Genomic DNA, 21,046 nt, shown 5'->3' with positions numbered 1-21,046 from the left:
GACAAACTTCTTTAGTTTTCACTTGACATCAATTTGTTATCTCTTTTCATCCTGAGAGGATGGTGTTGTTGGTTGATCTATTTATTTTATTTAAGTACATGGAATATCTTATTCTACTCTCTCCTGGCCTAAGGTTTATGCTGATAAATCTGCTCACAGCTTTATAAGGGTTGCCTTACATGCGATGACTGACATGGTTCTTTCTAATTTCAAAATTCTTTATTCTTGACTTTTGACAATTTGATTATAATGTGACACAATGTAGTCCTATTTGGATTGATACCATTTTAAGTCTGCTGAACTTAAAAAAGTCTAAATGCTCACTTGCCTCCAGGATTCAGTTTTAAGTATTACTTAAAAATTACTGCATATTTCTCTACCTTTTCCAGGACTACTCCAATTTACATATCTGTGTGTTTGTGTGTGTGTATTTATACTTTACTTGATGTCTTATAACCCTGAAAACTTTCTTCACTGTTTCTCTTACTGGATATTATTTATCTTTGAGTTCAATGATTCTTCTGCATTTGCTGTTGGAGCCATAGATTGCATACTTTTAAATTTTATTCACTGCATGCTTCTGCTCCAGAATTTCTTTGTTGTTCTTTTTATTATTTTTATCTTTTTGTTGTATTATTTTGTGTATTGTTTTCTTCATTATTTTTCTGTGTATGTTCTCTTGTATTTGTGAAAGTTCTTTAAAATAACTACTTTAAAGTTATTTTCAGACAATTCATAGATGTTATTTCAGAGGGATGGAAACTACTGGGAATTGATTGTATTCCTTTGATGGTCTCATATTTCCTTGATAATTTTTCATGTTACTTGTCTTGCACTAGTGTCCCCATATTTGAAAAAACAGATTTTATGGACTGGATTTGGTGGGGAAGATCTTCATTTATGGGTAATCATGAGGGTAGTAGCTGCTACACTGAATAGCCATGTTAGTGCTGGCGTTATACCACAGAACACATATGCAGTATAGCAAGTGCTGGAATGTGTACGCTGATTCTAACCCTGAAGGGTGGTGGAGAGAAGTGGCTCTAACTGTAGAGGTAACAGCATCATGAATGCCAGGCATTTTTATGAACTGTTATTTGTATTTGCAAAGATGGCAGGTACCCTTGTAGCAAAGGCTGTGACTGTCTGGAGTAGTGATACAAGTTGCAGGAATACTTGCTGGCAGTGATTGTATGCTATCTTCTGTCTTCTTTTCTCTTGTGGGGTGTGGAAACAGCAGTGAGGGCTGAGTGCTAAGGCAGAGAAGGCATGAAAGGGTACAGCAGCTCTGGTTCTGCAGAGAGTGTGATACAGTAGTGACTGTTACTCTGGGGATAGGGTTAAATGGCATCTCAGATCTGGAAAGGTATAGAATCACATTCTAGGAAAGTCCATCAACTATTTTAAGTATCAGCAAGGATCCTGGGTAATGAAGGTTACAGATATCCACAGTGGGTTTCTTGGGTCCTTTAGTTTTCCTTTACCTAAGGAAGAAGGCACAGCTAAGGTATGGGGAGGGTCTCTCTTGATACCAACTTGTGCTGGCCTATCGAATTAGGTAAAGTGCTTCTTATATTTAACTATGATGATGACAACAATCATAATAATAACCATATGGGTTATCAGTTATATAGCATTTACTATATATATGGCATTTTTCTGTTTATTAACCATTTATTCATCACAATAATGTTATGAGATATGTAGTTTTACTATCCAGATTTCTTAAATAGAGAAACTGAAGGACAAAAAGATAAATAGCTTGTCTAAGATCACAGTAAGTGGCAGAGCTGGAATTTGACAGTGGCAGTGAGTTTCCAGAAATTGGCACTTTACTATACAAAATAACGCCACTCAAGGAGAATCCTTATTTAATAAGATCAGGAAATGTTATAAGGAAGACACCCAAAAGTAAACTAGAACAGGGAATTTTTAAAAAATAATGTATACTTAAAATTAAAAAAAAAATTATTTTAGTCTTTTGATATGGGCTTGAGAATGGCCAACAGTTTGGAATTCCACGTCTTCTTTGTACAATCTATAGCCCTCCTATGGAGAGAAGCTATAACATATCGCAGCTTTATTAAATCTTTCCAAATAATTTAACTTAGCTTTTGTAACAGAAATAACTCTTTGTATACAGAATGCCATCTCCTTATACCCTTTATGTTCTCTCTCTAGGCACCAGGAAAACTGATTTCCAGCCACTATTGTAAGTTTGTTTATGAAGAAAAAGTCTGAATCTGCTCAATGTGATGTTACAAGTCACTTCTAGAGGAAGTCATAGCACTGCTCCAGATTATTCTTAACCCCTTGTTTTCCTGTTTAGGTAACCTTGGAGGATGGCTACAACAAAATCAAAGAGACATATCCAACATATTGGATTGTGAAGTGAGTGAAAAACCAACATTGTGTTAAGTCACTAAGCATTCAAAGTCTTTGTTACAGAAGTATGTGTTAATTACTCTGACATCATTTTCCTAGAAATAGCCATAAGGTTGCATGCTTTGTATTTGCTTGTTTAATTCTATCAGCACCATAACAAAACAAACAAACAACCTGAAACAAATAATTTTGGTACAAACACAACTAAGCCTTAGTTAGCACAGTAAAACTGGCAATTAATATGTATTAAGGAACTAGCCAGTTATCCAGAAGCCTTTAAGTTGCCAGAGCTGTAGTCCACATGCTTAAATGCCAATGCAGAGAAATTAACTGGGCAAGTTTCTTAGCAAAATTTTACCATATACTTTGGAAATACAAAATATTACTAATGTTTATAATAGTTACTGTGACTTTGCTGAAATAAATTTAATTTAGACATACATTATATAATTCAATAGAAATCTCTGAGTAAATATAAGCAAAAGAATAGGTGCTTTGGTAGACATAAAAGTACAAAGTTACTCTACAACTTTTAGAGAACAGTCATTATGTAAGTAAAAAATTAGATATCATTCTAACCTTGTCTTATAACATAGTACAAAAGGGGGAAAAGAGAAACTTCCTCAAGGTAGAATGTATGATTTATTTTAATAGAACAAAGGAAGAAAGAACCCAAAGATAATGGAGCAGATGGATATTAACTGAACCTGGCAAAGGAGAGAGAACTTCATGGAGTGAGAACATGAGATGTCTTACATGGATGGATCTTCACCCACTCAATCAGAAGCAGACCCTGACATAAAAACTGCAGGCACATAGTTTGTTTGGGTGGTTCAGCAGAAGATGAGAGAGCAGAGGGAGAAGCTGCATAAGGTGTCATCTTTAGGCAATTATAGCTACTACAGTGGCTCTGAAGCTTAACCTTGAGGGAAAGTTGTGAGAAACACTATCCAATAAACACCCAGAGTCATTCTAACCAAGGATGGGAGATGGGCATGGAAACGCTTCTACTTCTTAGTCGCTGGTTAAGAGCTACTCTTGGAAGAATGTTCCCTTGTCAGTACTTTTGGCCCACAGAAGTATAACTTCTATCCCTAGGAGATCAACTGGAGTAAGCAGCAGAAATTCACTTTGAAGCAAATACAAGTCATCATCTGCCATTTACTGAGTGCTCATAATTAACAAAGCACAATGATTTAAAGTAGGCAAATTCTGAAGTGCAGATTCCTAAGTACTGCCATTTCATTATAAGAAGTTTAAAGATTAAATAACAAATAATGAACTCATATGCAAACAACCTAGTCCAATTTCTGTTAAATATTCTTTATAATAAGAATGAAGGCATTAACAACTGACAGCTACATCCAATCCATGACAATGTTCCCTGAGCAGATATGACTTTATGGTGTTCCTCTACAAGCAGTCGACAAACCAAAATGTCTGGGGAGAAGAAATGAACACCTACCTAAATTGTCAATATGTGACTATGACCTAAAAATTGGGACAAAATGGGGAATAAAAGTATCCTGAATAAGCAATAACTCTTATTATTCAATGCTGCAAGTGTAATGATAATCTAATCAGTTCCCAATACTAGAAAGTAACCTGCTAGAGAAAGAAAACAAGGTTCTATCATATTATTTTACCTTTAGTTTTCATAACCATTATTTTTATATTATTTTTACAAGTTCTTGGACATCAGTATTTTCTTGACTTCAAAATCGAATACTGTCATTTCCTATTATGTGATCTTGAATAATGTATTCCTAACATTTCCTCATTTCCAAATTAGAATTAAGATGACCTACCTCACAGGGCTACTGTGAGAAGTAATAAAAAAGATTATATTTATAGAAAAAATTGGCATATTGTCTACAACAAAGTCCTTTTATGTTTCTTGTCCAAGTTCCTGCACTGATTTGCTTTTGTTTTTTTTTAAAACTGTAAATTCCTCAGCTGGAGTTCACATCTTATTTCCTGCAGAGTCCTAGCAATCAGTCCAGAGTTTTTGTACTAGAATAGGCATTAAATAAGAAAGGAAGTAAACTAACATTGATTGAAGTTAATATAAACATATTAACAGACTAACAGACTAAACAGACTGTAGCTCTGAATGAAAACTGAAGACATATGCAATGTTGCTGAGAAACGCTTTAGGAAATTTATATGATGCATCAGGTTATGTGATAAATGGTTGACTATATAGTGATAACAATGAACTTTGTAATCATACTCGCTATGACATATATTGATAGGGGAGCATATATATTAGTTTGAGTCTCTCTCAAGCTATGCTAATGTAGTATTTTACTTTTGCTCAGATCATTTTAAAATATCTGTTATGAGAATCTGCTTAAAAGTCACACGAGAAAATCAACATAATTACTTTTTAACCAGATTTCAATTTTAAACCCCAAAGTTACTACTTAATCATTACTCATCAACTTTTTTATCTGCCATGGTGCAAAATGACCACTGATCACTTTCTATAATCAATCACAACATTAAAGTACAAAGATTTCCCAGTCTGATGATATACAGGAAAATAAGATACAGAAATAATGTGTTTGGAAAATAATTCCAAAAGAAATTCCCAAAGATATAATCCCAATAGCAACATTTCTAGTAAAGACAGACATAAGATATTTATTGGAATATAGTGACAATCATATGAATACTTTTTCCTCTACTGCCATCCCTTATATACTCTTGATCTGTCATTTTTCCTCTTAACCTCAGCCACCTCACTTTATTAATGTCCACAGGTGTTTTTTTTTTTTAAACTTTGTCAAGTCATCTGCTATGTAAATATCAAGTATTTGTCCTTGTCATTCCACCTTGCTTCACTACACCATAAGCCTCTTAAATATCTTCCATTTTGCTTTAGATGGTAGCACTTTGTCTTTCCTTCTGTCTGAATACTGTCTATTGTGTGGACAAACCACATCTTTCTCCAAGCCTATCAGTGGGCACTTAGGTTGTTTCCATTTCCTGACTATTGTAAACAGCACTGCAAGAAACAGCATAAAGCATACACAGTTCTTTGGATTGATGTCCAAAAGTGACACTGCTAGTTTACATAGTATTTCCATTCTAAAGAAAATCCAGATCGCTTTCCTTAATGACTACCATACTTTATATTCCTACCAACAGCATATGAGACGTCCTCTTTTTCCACATTCTCTCTAGCACTACTTTCTTTTTTTTAATTATGTGCCTCTTTTTTTTTCTTTTAAAGAATGTGCCCATTCTCACAGATGGGAGACAATATCTCTTTTGTAGTCTGAACATAGACAATGTTTTAGAGATGTGTATAAGAAATTTAAGGCACCAATGGTTTTTTATACTGAGTGGGAAAATGATTCTACTGCTTTTCTGAGAGGCTGGGGTAAGACCAATGACATGGAAGTCATCAGCAGTATGGTAACTGGAGTCAGGCATTCACCCAGCAAGTAGTTATTTAGTGAGAGTGAGTGAGAACTAGCGGTGATTGTCAGCAGAGTCAGAACACAGCTTTCAGGTCAGATGTGAGACGGTAGGTGCTGCCCAGACCATGGGGTGGGAAACACATGTCTTTATTTGGTGACCAAGTGTCTGCTTTTTGCAATCATGTGACAATGACCTCATATTCATATATGTCAGACATGAACTAAAATCTGTGGATGATTTTCAACTTTATTATTAATTTTGCTCTGCTCTTGGCAATACCTGTGCAAATCATGTATGAATGTAAGTCCTCACAGGATTTTCCAATGACATTTCCAATGCCAGTTATGATACTTTTGGAATAAGAAGCAAAATGCTTCACAAAAAAGTAGTTTATACAATGAGGATGATTATTTCTTTCACTGAATTAGAGGTCCAGAGGTATCTATGTTCAGGGTCAGTCAGCAGATAAGCAATGATAAGGAGCTGAGCCATCTTACTCTCGTTAGCTGCTAACCTCAGCATGTTAGTGATACATTCATCAAGGGCAAAATACCTCCATGCATGGCTGGTACCTTCAGGTGGGAACAGGACAGGAAAGTCAGGCTTTATGACTCAGACCTGCTATGTCTCTCTCTCACTCTTTTTTTTTTTTTTAAGAGTTATTTATTTATGCATACAAGAGCTGGAGTGTAGGGCAGAAGTGCAGGGTGGTGGGAGGTGGTGGTGAGAGGATTCACAAGATACAGAGTGCAGAGCAGAACAGGCACATTGATAGTAATACACTGCTGAGGGGAGCAGCGGGTGAGACAGGAGAGGTCTGCTCTGCCATATGGGTCAGCTCTCTGGCCAGGGATCAAACTTGTGCTGCAGTGGCTGCCAATAGCTTCATTCATAGTGCTGAGGCTTAACCCCTTGCACCACTAGGCAGGCCCTCTCTCTCTCTCTCTCTCTCTTTTTAGCTAACATTTTAAAAATAACTTACATATAATAAAATGATAAATCCTAAGTGTACAGTTGAATGAGAGTTCGCAAATGCATACTTGCATATAACCTATGTCCCTATTCAGATATAGAGCATTTTCTCCACTGCAGGGAGTTTCCCTGGAGCACTTTTGTAGTCAGTCACCACCATTATAACCAGCTCCATCCAGAAACTACAAAGATCTCATCTCCTATAACATTCTCTGTTATATAACCAGGGATGAAAATCTTACTGTTTCCATAGTTTTCCTGACTAGAATGAATGGTCACCGCCAACGGGCTCCACTATTATTGGCTAAAGAGGATGGTATTACAGGCCATTTGTGATCCGTCCATCCCTTGGGGCTGAGGGAGGGATCTCTGATATCTGAACACTGCTGTGTGCCCAAATAAACAGGATTATTTTCTTAGGCAAGGAAAAAGGAAGGAAACAAGGAAGAAGAGCAAACTGGCTTATATATACTGTGGACATTTTGTTGGTCTGCATATCCAATCATTTAATGACTGACCTGTTCTCCCAGCTTCATTTCACTTTCAAATGTGCTAAATCCTTATTCAACTCAATGATTAAAATACTAAAAATATTACAAGCAAATGTAGAGACCACTCCTGAAGTTAACATACAAAAAAATAACCATGCTTATATTCGTCTGGACCTCAAATGTCCATTCCACCCACAAGGATATCCTGAGAAACTTTATTCAACACTTTTCCCTTATATTCTCCTGTGAATCACTGAGATTTTCTCAGCTACAGGGTTACTTCCATTTTAGGTTACACTTGATATTTTCATTATAACCAGTCATTGTTCTTCCCCCCCCTTTTTTTTTTAAGATTTTATTTTATTTGTACATACAAAACTGGGGTACAGGCCAGAGGCTCAGGGGCGGTGAGAGGCTTCACCAGAGACAGATTGGGGAGCAGAACAGGCAGATCAACGAAGTACACTGCTGAGGGGAGCAGCGGGCGGGTCAGGAGAGGTCTGCCACGCCATGTGGTCATCTCCAGGGCAAGTAGGGATCGAACTCATGCGGAAGTGGCTTTAGCTTTTCAGTGCAGTGCTTTAACTGCGCTACCAGGGAGGGCCTGTTCTTCCCTTTAAATTCTGCTAAAAGTTCTCTTTATCTGCTTGGTAAGATTACTGCTGATACAGTCCTCCTGGGTGTACCCCATTCCTTCTAGCCAGGCTGTTGTGTAATAAACATAAGTCCTAGTTAAGAAAACCTAGTTTTGAGGTTCTTTTTCTGTTTTGGGAATATGCAAATTCCTACCCACATTCTTCAAAGTCATAGTCTTAACTGGAAGACGAAATGTAAACACAAACACCATTCAGGGACCAAACCAAGTGACCCTAGGTTTATAATTCATTGCCATATGAATTATACAGCAGTCTGCAAATTTGATAGTCCAGGAAATCTCCTGAATGAATGTCTGATTTGTACATGTTCTAGCAGGATTCATCTCAGTATAAGTGAGAGAGAAATAAGATGCCTTCCTGACATCTAGAGGATTTGGATTATATGTTCTATCAATTGCATGTCTTTAAGACCAATGTGCTTTTACCTAATATATGAGGGATACATTATATTGTATCAGCCTATGTATGATGGCATATAGGGTTTAGTTAGGATTCTTTTTTAGTTTTTTAAATACACTTTAAATTACTCTTCTTGGGGCCTCCTTGGTGGTCTGGGAGTTAAGTCTCAGCACTACCACTGTGACAGCCCTCTGCAGCAGCCTGAGTTCAATCCTGGCCAGGGAGTTGACCCAAACGGCACAGCAGGCTTCTCCTGTCTCACCCAGTGCTCCCCTCAGCAGTGTATTTCAGTAGATCTGCCTGTTCTGTCCCCAGTCTGTCTCTGGTGAATCTCCTTTCACCCTCTGTACCTCTGGCCTGTACTCCAGTTCTTCTACAAAAAGAACTATAAAAAAATATTTCTATAAAAATTTTTTTTAAAAAGCTCTTTTTTAACAAAAAGATAAAAATAAACAAAAAACAAAAAAATGCAAACAATAGAGAGCAAAAAAAAAAAAAAAAAAAAACAAAAACAAAATACCAGTGACAGTTACTAAAAACTATATATATAGGAATTAAATGTGCCAGATGCAAAAGACAAAGACATAGCAACATCCTCAGAAGGCTGTGACACAGTCAGTAAGCTAGCACTCCTGACAGTCTTGAGCATGTGTCCGTGGTGACATGGCTTTCCATAAGGTGGAGGACTGCCCAACCCACCTGAAAAAGTGTTTCTGAGATTTATTTCAGCAGGAAAACTTCAATTCATGATTACTCTCCAACCTTAGAAACATACACATCAGCGTAATAGATTGGAACAGAGAATAGACTTCACAAAAAAGAATTCAACATAGGAAAATAGGAATAGATAATCTGAAGTTACACCAACAAGGAATTTATGATGGAGAATAATTTAAATGAAATATATTCCATGAAAAGTATAGCAATACTAGAAACTAAACACAAAAGTTACTTACTTTTACTATGATAAGTCTCGCCAGATTTTCACACCTCTGGTTATCATTTTCTGTACACTCTACTTCAAACAGAGTATTGCAATTTTCTAATATTATAGCCATTATCTTGTTGCAGAGATTTTGTTCTTTTATACCTTCAAGTCCAGGAGGCACACTAGAAATAAGAAGAAAAATTAAGAGGAATTACTTTCTCAAAATAAAATTGTCAGCACAATTTTTTCCCCCCCAAGGCCAGGCTTATATTTTGACAATTCCTAAATGATTATTTAGCTTTCTTATAAGGATTTTCAACAAGTTATATGGGCACACATATGATACAGTCATACCAACTGGTAAATTCAAAGGCATAAGTAAAGCGGTAGGTGCTGAATAAGAAAAGTATATGAAGAATGTATAGGTTAACATAGATATAACATAATGTATTGTATATTTTAGAAACTTACACACATGGTAACATAAATTTAAAAAAAAATGAAAAGGACTATTGTTATTAAGAAAGTCTAGGTAAAAGAAATTGCAGCCAGGCAGGGTAAGAGTTGCTCATGCCCTGTTTGAACAGGTGGACTAAATCATGTATTGGCACCCCAGTACAATAATTTGACCCTATACAAATACATCAGGAGGTCCCATAAGAGACAAAAAGTGTTAGATACTGACTGATGATTATCTCACAATTTCCTAGCGGGGGACAACCAAGAGTCTCATGCACAGCTGAAGTGTGACCCTCTGAATAGGCCTGGGCATGGCCAACCCAGAACAAGCCATGATGCTACTCTCCTCCTCTACCTCATGGATCTGGTCTTTAAACATCTCCTCCTAACTCCCCTTGGGGAACCATGTGAAATTCTCCTTTCCAGCAATGTTTCCCTTGTGCATGAGTCTCTATGATAGCCTGGTCTGTTCAGATCATTTGAACACAGCCAAGTCAGAACACACCCAAGCATACCAAGTATTCTCTGGGGAAATCTTTACCTAGAGGGCTGAGAAAAAATTCTTTAGGATCAGGGCTTATAACATTATGACACAATGAATGGATATTTATCAAGACAAAGCAAGACAGTCACATAAATAAAAGCAATACAGTCTTGAAAGACTTCTTAGATAATATAAAAGATGCAAAACTGAAAGGAAAATATGAGTACTTCTTAGAAACAATATTGCTCACCCTTGAAGCTGAGTGGTAAAAACATGGAAAATATTAAATTTTTCTCATTCTTTCGATTAAGCTTAAAATGTTCATAATGAAGAAAAGTTCTGTAAGCAGAACAGCCATAAGTAATGTATATCGTGGTATCAATGCTGAATTTATAAGGACATACAGGTAAGTTTAGGAGTCTTAAATGGATAAAGGTAATAAATGGAACTGCATTCAGAACCTGTATATTAAGTTGACGATCCATAAAGTTGATGACTGTTTATGCCAACTCAGATCATCAGTCAGGACACACCTAAGCAATCAGAGGTGCCTGGAGTACATTGCTTGGGACCCTCAGTCTCTGCACAGCAGAACCCTCCTGTCTTGCCCATTGATTCTCTTAGCAGTGGATTTCAGTGAATCCCCTAGCTCTTTTTTCCACTTAGTCTCTGATGAATTCTTTCACTTCTGTGCCTCTAGTCTATACCTGTCTTCCTCATGACAATGTGGAAAGCTTCAGTTTGGAAGAACATAAATATCTTCTTCAGTAACATATACAATTGACAACTGAGTAACAGAACTATGGGGAAAATCATATTAAAGCAGTAAGAATGTGAATAAAAGGAAGGAGACAAAGGACATAAGTTGAAAGATTCAGAAGATAATACCTAGATGGTGAAGAATCTTATGAAAGTTATTTCATTTAGTAACCAGTGATATGCACTAAAAAAAAGTAACTTTGAGGTACCATTTAATACTCATCTGTATTAGTTTCCTGTGGGTGCTCCAACAAATTACCACAAATATGGTGGCTTAAAACAGAAATTTCTTTCCACAGTTCTGGAAGCCAGAAGCATAAAATTATCACTGGGCAGAAATCAAGGTAACGGGAGGACCATACTCCCTACAGAAACTCTAACGAAGATCCTGTTTTTTGCTTTTCCAGTTCTGTGGCTGGCAGCAACCTCATCTGTGTCTCATCACTATAATCTTCAGCCAAGGCCAGCATCTTCAAACTTCTCTCTGCTGTTTCCATATGGCCTTTCCCGTGTATGTGCTTGCTCTCTCTATGCCTCCTCCTTCCAACCATACATGTAGCTGCATTTACTGCCTCCCAGATCATCCAGGATAATTTCCTTATCTCAGTATCTGTTTTAATTACATCTGCACTACCACCCTCCCCCCTCAAATAGGTCACATTTATAGACTTCAAGGATTATAACGTATTTCTAGGAGTCATTATTCAGCCTAGTACTCTATCAGTAGGATACACACCTTCAGGTGACTCCCAGTGAGTCACATCCCGTGTTCCCCTCAGGTGTCAATAGAACCTGTGACTTGCTGCTGACCAATAGTCTATGGCAAAGGTCATATATGTCATTCCTATGATGATGTTACTTTAACTTGAAACTTGGTCTCAGCAGGCCAGAGTAAGGCCTGAAGAGAGAAGCTGCCGTCTTCAGCAACAGCCTGGGAGAACCACATGGCAGGGGGCTAAGGTGGCCTTCAGGACTCCAGTTCACAGTTAGTAAGAAGTTGAGTTCCTTAGACATGCTGCTGCAAGGAAAGCTGTTCTGACAGCAACCTGACAGAGCCTGGAGTCAGGTTCTTTCCTAAACTAAAGAGTCCATATGAAAAGACAGCCCAGCTGACACCCTGATTTCAGCTTTGTGAGACCAACAGAGGAGAGGATCTAGTTAAAGTACACCTGGTCCCTTGACACACGGCTACTGGGCGAGCCAATTTTTATTATCTTATGTCACTAAGTTAATATTTGTTATACAACTAATTGAGAACTAATTTATAGTTTTGAGACAGCCTAGGTAAAAGAAATTGCAAGTGGGTAGGATAAGGGTTGTCCCATGTCCTGTTTGAACAGGTGGACAAAATCACAGACTGGCAAGCCTATCCAAACAATTTGGCCACCACACTGAACATGAGGCCCCATGAGAGACAAGAAGTGTTGATCTTGACTAATATTACTTCACAATTTCCTAGAGGGAGGTTAAGAGCCTGCATGCCCAGCTGGAATGTAACATGTCTGCCCACACCCAGGTATAGCACAGTCCAGAACAAAATCTGGTGCTGCTCTCCTTCCTGCCTTGAGTATCTACCCCCTACATATCTGTTTTCAACTCCAAGGATTTAGGCTAGCTTCTCCTTTCCTGTGCAGAGTCCCTTATGTATGAGTCAGGCTCTCTAGTAAATCTTTGTTTGGTGAAGTACACCTTGAGGTCTCTGGCACTTTCCCTAGGAGGCCAAGGACCTACTTTTTTGGCAGGGTCTTGTAACAGGCGAAGCCTAAAAGTGGATCCTCCTGTAGCAAACATCTAAAATGTGGATGACTTTGGAACTGGATAGTGTGAAGAGATTGGAAGAATTTGTATAGCATAACAGAGGAAGTCTAAAATATCTTGAACAGATTGTTAGAAATCTGGAATTTAAGGATACTGCTGGTGAGGGCTCAGAAGGATATGAAGAACCTGTTATCAGAGACTGGAAGAAGAGATCCTTATACTTTTGGCAGAAAGTTCAGCAAAAATTCACCTTGCAGTTATATGGGATGCAGAACTTGGAAGCAATAGGCTTGGACACAGTTCAAGAGATTTCCAAGCAAAGTTCTGAAAGAACTACCTGATTTCTTCATTCCATTTATATAGTAAGATGCAAGTGAGACAGAGAAAATAAGGTAAGAAATGTTAAATAAAAAGGAAAGGGGGGGTTGATTTTAAAAATTCTGACTACAGATGGTAAAAGTCATTAAAATCAAGCATTTCATTGTCAGGCAAATGAATTTGATAGAAAAGGTCAAGAATTTGACCATATAACCTTTTACTAAAACCTGGGAAAGATCAAAAGCTCAGATTACTCAGTAACACAAAGGTCCCTTTTCAGGTGATTAAGGGTGCATCTGAAAGACCTTTTCAATCAAACTAGAGGCCTCTAGAATTTAAAGGCATTTTCTCATGAGCCCCAACAAAAGTTATTTTGAAGGGATCTGAGGATGCGTCTTTTCTAATACAATGAATCCCAGTGAAATCCACAACTTCTGAGTTTTTGAGAAATCATCTTCTGCAGAAATGCTGCTAGTTAGGCATGAAAGGTACAGAAAGGGTATACAATGTAAGAAGACTGTGTAATCTATTAAAATAAGGAGCGAATGGTGAGTCTGTGAATGATGTCCTGCTTGAACTCTACCCCCTGATTTTTTAAGGGCTACACCTCTATCTCCATAGTGAAGAGATCTCAGGTGCAGGAGATTACTACTCTCGGTCTACTGTAAAACTGACCTTTTGAATGCAGGTTGCTGGGACATCGGGGTGGGGTTAAACTTGGAATGTAATGAACACATGTAGGCTCTGGCTCTCTTGCATTTCTGGCTTTTTCTTTTGGACCTGTACCTTCTTCGCTCAGTCAGTATTGCTAGTAAGACCTATCCACTAGTCATTCTTCTCTTTTAATCTCTCTCTCTCTCTTCCATCCTCTCCCCACCCCCATTTTCCTCCAAATAAACCTTTTTTATTTGTCTCTGTGTGTCCTGTTCTGACTTTTAGGTCTTATTCTGAGTAAGGATTCACGTGACTTCCCCCGTGGCTGTCTTGTAACAGAGCTCCACAATTCTATCGGTAAGAAGCATACTGATAAAACTGGTCAGCTGCAAACGTGCTTTAAAAAACAAACAAACAACAACAACAACAAAAAAAAACAACTGAAGGAGCACTCAGAATGCAGAGCCAAGAAACGAGAGTGCAAACTTGAAATTGTAACTGGGTGGTCCCTAGGAGAAGGGAAGTTCCAGGTTCACTGCCCCACCCAGGAGGGTGGAGCTGAGCAGAGAAAAAGGAGAAAGGAGAAGAGAGGAGGAGAGAAGGAAGCCAGATGGAGAAAAAAGATGGAGACCTAGGGAAGCCACATGGAGCAGCAAACATGTGATGAAGAAACCGGGTTTGTTTCCTGACCCTGGACTGGTTAAGGCAGATGTGGGTGAGATACCTGTAGGGAGGTGACTATGGCAGTGTTTATATTGATTTTGATTTTGCTCTTTTCCTCCCAGATTTGTCTGGCCATTTCTGACCCTTTTCCATGGGTCCAGGCCAGAAGGTGCTTTAATCTTGTGGCAGGCTTTCAGGCCTTGCTTTGGGCCAATCCCTTTTGGGTTGACTTTTGCCCATGAGGGGATGGGTAACTTCAGGTGTTTGATTTAGAAGTTATATTCTTTGTGTTCCATATTGTATATTCACTGTATTAAAGTCACTTTTCATTAAAGCTTTATATGTTTTGTATTGTTGCGGTGGATGGCAGAACCCACTTAGAGCAGGCAGGTTTTGGGGGCTTCAGGGGTGTCCCTCTCCCCCTGTCATATAACAGAATTGGGGTGCCCTATAACAAAATGTTCCCTGAAACCCAGTTCAGAGTTCCAATATTTGATCACTGGCTTTTTAATTTTCCATTTGTTTAAAGCAGAAGGTCTACAATTCTTAACCTAAGTCTTGATCATCATCATATTAGGTATGTTGGAATAGCAACTTATCTATTTTATTCAGTTTTATCTTCTAAGGACCAAACTTTGTCAGTCAGAGTCACAATTAGTTTTAAATGTTTGTTGCAAACTATCTGGTATAACAAAGGAGAAGACTTTGCACATTTTTGCTTATTTATAAATTAAGCTAGATTTGCCATAGTCTACATAATGAAATAATTCTCAAACAGGCTATTATAAACCAGAAAGATCCTACAGGGGAGCGGAAGAGGTTAGGATCGGAAGGAAGGAGGAATATGGGGGGGCCATGGTGATGACAGAAAGTGGAGGGAAGTAAGCATTGTTATAAAATGAACAATAATGTAAATAGACATATAAAAAAGAAGAAGAAAAGGTAAAGTATAGCCTATGCAAAAAAATTAAATCAACAGAGTATACCTTTGAAAAAGATTGGAGGTAGATTTTACTAGAAGTACCCCTTAAAACAATCATCTCAAAGATACCCAAAGAACTAAAGAAAATGTGGAGATATCCAAGAAAAGCATGTCAAACATAATGAGGCTATCAATAAAGGCAAAGCCTGAAGAAGAAACCAAGAAGAAATTCTGAACCTGAAAACTACAAGAACTGAAATGAAAATCTGACTAAGGAATTAATTCAAAGGTTGATTTCAGCAAGCAAAGAAAAGCCATCAGTGAACTAAAAGCTAGGATCATGGCAATTACTGAGTTTAGGTATAAGTAATAACCAAGAGGTAAAAGACTTTTCTGATAAAAACTACAAAAGACTGGTGAAAGAAACTAAAGAAAATAAATAAATAGAAACATATCTCATGTTCATGGATCAGAATACTTAGTATTATAAAAATATCAATACCTCCAAAGCTATCTACAGACTCAACGTGATTTCTACTAAACTTGCAATGGCATTTTCCATAGAAATAGAAAACCTAAATGAATTCAAGTGGAATTTCATGAGACCATGAAAAGTCAAAACAATCTTCAAAGAAAAACTGGAGAGTTCACATTTTTTGATTTCAAAAATTAGTTCAAAGCCACCATAATCAAGACAGAACTACAGACAAATGTCATAGCCTAGAAACAAATCATGCTTATATGGTCAAATTTATTTTGACAAGGGTGCCAAGATCATTAAATGGGAAAGGGACAGTCTTTTCTTCACAATAATTGCTGGGAAAATTGGATATTGATGTGTAAAAAATTAATTTGGCTCCTGACCTAGCATCTATATGCAAAAAGATAAATGAATCATGGACTGAAAACTCTCAGTAGAAAAAAATGTTAGACAAAAAGAGAAGCATCACAGCATTGAATGAGGAAATTATTTCTTGGATATAGACACCTAAAGAATAGGGAGCAAAAGAAAAAAAGACAAATTGGGCTTCATGAAAATTTTTAAAAATGTGCATCAAGAGTCACTATTAGCAGAGTAGAGGGCATACCACAGAATGGGGTATAAATATTTTCAACTTATCTATGTGATACTGGGTTAATAATTAGCAAATATAAAGCAACTGAAAATTCAACAACAAACAATTTGAATAAAAAATTGGCAAAGGTATTGATAAAATATTTCTCCAAAGATGATCAACAAATGACCAATAAGCACACAGAAAGATTCTCAAATCATTAGTCTTTTGAGAAATGCAAATGAAACTATTAGCTATCACTTCACATCCTTTAGGATGCCTACTATCAAGATAACAGAGAATAGCAGATGTTGGAAGAATAAAGAAATTAAAATCTCATACAACCTTGCAGCAAATGCAAGGTATAGATGCTATGGAAAACAATATAGCAGTTTTCCCCACAATTAAAAGAATTATTGTGTGATCCAGCTATTCCATTCTGAATCTAGTTATTTCCAAATTGCTAAAAGCAGAGTCTAGAAGAGATATTTGCACACCTATGTTCATAGCAGCATTATTCACAATAGCCAATACGTGTCAGTTGATACAAGAACAGGTATGCAAAATGTGATATACACATAAAATGGAACTGTTTACTTTAAAATGAAAGAGAATTCTGCAACATGATACAGCATGGATGAACATGAACTTTGACAACAGCATGTTATGAAAGGAAAGCACAAAAAGACAAATTCTAAATCATTTCACTCAGATGAGATAACTGGAATAACCATAATCACAAAGGCAGAAAATATAATGGTGGTTGCCATGGACTGCAAGGGAGGAAGAGAGAGTTAATGCTTATTAAGTTTTGAATTTCATTTTTCAAGATGAGAAAGCAAGATAGATGGATTGTGGTGATGGGTTTACAAACGTACATGCCTATTAAAGATAACAGAAATATACAGCTACAGTCATTTATGATAGTATATGTTAAATTCTGTGTATTTTCCATGATTAAAAACAACTAAAAAACAAGGAATGTCTTCTCCCCTCTACAATGCACAACAGGCACTGATGACACTCACATCTGGCTCTTATGACTCTTCATTGTGACTCTATGAAAGACAGATAAAATTATGAAACTATGTACATTTGCAATAATCACATTCACACTGCCATGTTAGATACATGCATTATATGCATTGGTGTATTTTATAATACGATTAACATTTATTCTTCAATAAAAATATCTGTTCACCTTATCATTATATGCAAAAGTCCAGTTTGAGTTTAAAATTCAATTTAAAAAATATTTTTAAAAATTAGGCTAGCCCTATTTTAACTTTCCTGAAGGTTAACTTATCTGAAAGTTACTCTAGACAACATGTTTAAACTTCCATGAATGTCACACAAAAAGTTTGCTGTGTTATTTACTGTAAAACTTTAGTGCTGTGAACTTTGAACAGAACTTTCAGTGTGTCTTCTCGTCACTCAAGACTCACATGTCACTCATGACTGGGGGGACAATGATTGAAGACTTGCTCCAGTTTAGGCATTGTTAATGTGGTACCAGAACTCCTGCTGGAGGTAAACTGGTTTTGGAACACATAGAACACAGACGTAGAAACACAGTGTATTAAATGTGTTAGTATTTAATTGGTGGAGGGGGACTTATTAGGAAAAACAAGTCAAAAAAGGCTCCTTTTGGCCCTCCCTGGTGGCGCAGCGGGTTAAAGCACTGCACTAAGAAGCTGAAACCACTTCCGCATGAGTTCGATTCCCGCCTGCCCCGGAGGTGACCACTTGGCGTGGCAGACCTCTCCTGACCCGCCCGCTGCTCCCCTCAGCAGTGTACTTCATCGATCTGCCTGTTCTGCTCCCCACTCTGTCTCTGGTGAAGTCTTTCGCCACCCCTGAGTCTCTGGCCTGTACCCCAGTTCTGTATGCACAAATAAATAAATCTTTAAAAAAATAAAAATAATAAATAAATAAAAGGCTCCTTTGGGGGAGAAAAAAATTGAGAAACACTGTCATAATCCCTCCAGTGAAAGTTAAATACTGGCTCCAGTTAGATATGAACAATGTGAAGACAGAAATATACAGCTACAGTCATTTATGATAGTATATGTTAAGTTCTGTGTATTTTCCATGATTGTATTATCTGTGTATTATCACAGAAGACTGTGATAATTGGAGGAAGAGGCTAGGTGGGTCAAAGGAATGGAGGGTTTTGAATTAGAAAACTTGTGTTTAGATCTTATGCACTAACTGTATAGTTTTCAGAAAGCTGTTTATTTGAACCATAGTGTCTTCATTTGTAAAACAGAAATATTAATAATATTAATGTAGTCATCTTGTAAAAATTAATTTTTAGAAATTTTGCTTTGCAAAACTGTAGTCATAAGACAGTGGTTCCCATGGCCTGGGGGTAGAGGAGGGGCTGACAAAAGGAACATGAAAGAACATTATGAAATGGTGGAAATGCTTAATATTAATTATGACAGTGGACACATGATTACAACTTTGTAAAAACTCAGAATACAGCACTAAAAAAACATGCATTTACACTATGTAAATTTTTATCTTAAGAAATGGACATTTAAAAAAGGTGCCTTGCAAACTAAATACTCATACCAATGTTTTTTGATTATTTCAAGCATAAGATTCTAAATAAAAACCTTAGTGTAAGATTTATATATATAAGTATATTTTTACCTATGTATAATATTATCTGCAAATAGTGATAGTTTTACCTCTTCCTTTCCAATTTGGATCCCTTTTCTAATTTTCTCTGGCCTAAGTGCTTTAGCTAGGACTTCCATACTATGTTCAGTTGTATTGGTAAGAGTGGTTGCTAGATCACATGTCCAATCCTTCCCATATGTATATCACATAGACATTATGGCCTTAGCTCATTATTCTGTAATTAAAAATTGCTGACATGCTGGGACAGTGCACCTATGTAGTTCTCTGCAAAATACAAATCCATTACTGATAGCAATCACTGAAGGCCAGGCTTAGTAATCATTTTTAGAAGCCTAAGTTTCTGAATGTTTACTGTCCTGTCTCCAATTTCTTGTGATTGACCTATATTCAATTATAGGTATGAATAAAAATTTATTATAAAAGAAAAGCTGGAAGATTTTTTAAAAAGATAACATTCAATAATAAAGCTTCTAAGGTTTCTTAGAACTGAGGTTAAGCAATGGAAACTAAAATTTCTAGAACTGTTTTTGTATGTGGTTCCACCCTTGGCAATGTTTCCCTTCTTAAGAACTATTGATAATAACATTTCCAGGCATTCAATTTATCTTACACTTGTTTGTTTCCAATTTTTCCCTGACATTAGACAATTTATAAACAGTGTAACATATTAATCTAATTGATAAGTCTTTTCTACTTAAAATCATTATAGAACAAACTTAAATGAAAATTCTAGACATCAACAACTACCTGTTTGTGTCTATAAATTATTTTGGACAAACTGGAAAAAGTTATACCAGTTATATATTTGCAAGTATACAAATGATTTATATCGTGTTAACAATTATTTGGGAGGTAAATAATTATAAAAAATATATACTATATAATTTAATATGCTTACTACTTTAGATACATGATTCAACTAAAAAGTTAAAAAAAAAAAACTTCTCCAAGAAAACTCACCCATTTTTACTGTGAAGGAAGTTATTAACACTGTAAAATGATGAAAGTTAAAATTAAAATTACATTTAATAAATAGACTTGAATATCATTATTGCCATTTTCAGAGTTCTCAAAAATTTGCTGTGTAAAAACTGCAGGTGTCATGAATCTTAAGTTAAAGCATGGTGAAAATATAAAGGACAAAAATGACCAGCTTACTCTTGTTTTATTCTGCATTATGTATAAATACATGTACTTTATTGTAATGCCTATGCTAGCAGCTAGCCTACTGAGTACTTCTGAAAAGCTTTTTCAATAGTAAACGTGACTAACTCAAATATGAAATTTAAGCTCTTTTTTTCCACTGTGGTTTAAAAAAAATGGGGAATTACCATTTATTTATTCATACAGAACTGGAGTACAGGGCAGAGGTGTAGGGGTTGGTGAAAGGACTCACCAGAGACAGACTGGGGAGTAGAACAGGCAGATCGTCGAAGTACACTGCTGAGGGGAGCAGCAGTGGGTCAAGAGAGGTCTGTCGCACCACGTGGGTCACCTCCAGGGCAGGAGGGGATGGAACTCATGCTGAATTGGCTTTAGCTTCTTAGCGCTATGCTTTAACCGGCTGCGCCACCAGGGAGGGCCGAATTCAGTAGTTTTAAGTATAGTTACACTGTTGTGAGAGTTTCCCTCACCACAATTTTTCATCTAGCATAACTGAAATCTGATAGCCATTAAACAATTTCCCTTATCTCATTCACCCTAGTGCTTGACAAGTAACATTCTATTTTCTATTTCTATGAATTTGACAACTCCATATGTCTCATGCAAGTGTAATTATACATTACATCTCCTTTTGTGGATCACTTCACTTTAGCACAATGTCCATGTTTAGACATGTCACAGATGACAGAACTTTTATTTAAAGTTATACAATATTATGTTTTATGTATCTACTTATCCATGACAGTATATCTGGGCTGCTTCTACCCCTTGTTTTTTGTGTCTTGCTTCTTTTTATATGGAAATGTTAAATAGCAACAAGATGTTTAAAATAGCATAAAAACTATGGTGGTGGCACAGGGGTGATTTGGTGATGGGAAACCCGTGGGGATTACAATTGAGA

The 21,046-nt window shown here is 36.8% G+C and overlaps 1 protein-coding gene across 2 annotated transcripts in view; it reads right to left on the bottom strand.

Annotated features, from left to right (window-relative positions):
• FAM13A (family with sequence similarity 13, member A) overlaps positions 1-21,046 on the bottom strand; it is a 438,275-nt gene that overhangs the window by 147,640 nt on the left and 269,589 nt on the right. For both annotated transcript variants that reach the window (XM_012724150.1, XM_012724149.1), the window contains exon 5: positions 9,289-9,442. In XM_012724150.1, the coding sequence (XP_012579604.1) occupies positions 9,289-9,442 (154 nt within the window). The remainder of the gene's footprint in view (positions 1-9,288; positions 9,443-21,046) is intronic.

This window comes from Condylura cristata, unplaced genomic scaffold, assembly GCF_000260355.1.
Source record: "Condylura cristata isolate star-nosed mole 26May11 unplaced genomic scaffold, ConCri1.0 scaffold00012, whole genome shotgun sequence".
Lineage (NCBI taxonomy): Eukaryota > Metazoa > Chordata > Mammalia > Eulipotyphla > Talpidae > Condylura > Condylura cristata.
The sequence above is the reverse complement of the archived record's forward strand: the minus strand, read 5'-3'. Positions and strand labels throughout refer to the sequence as shown.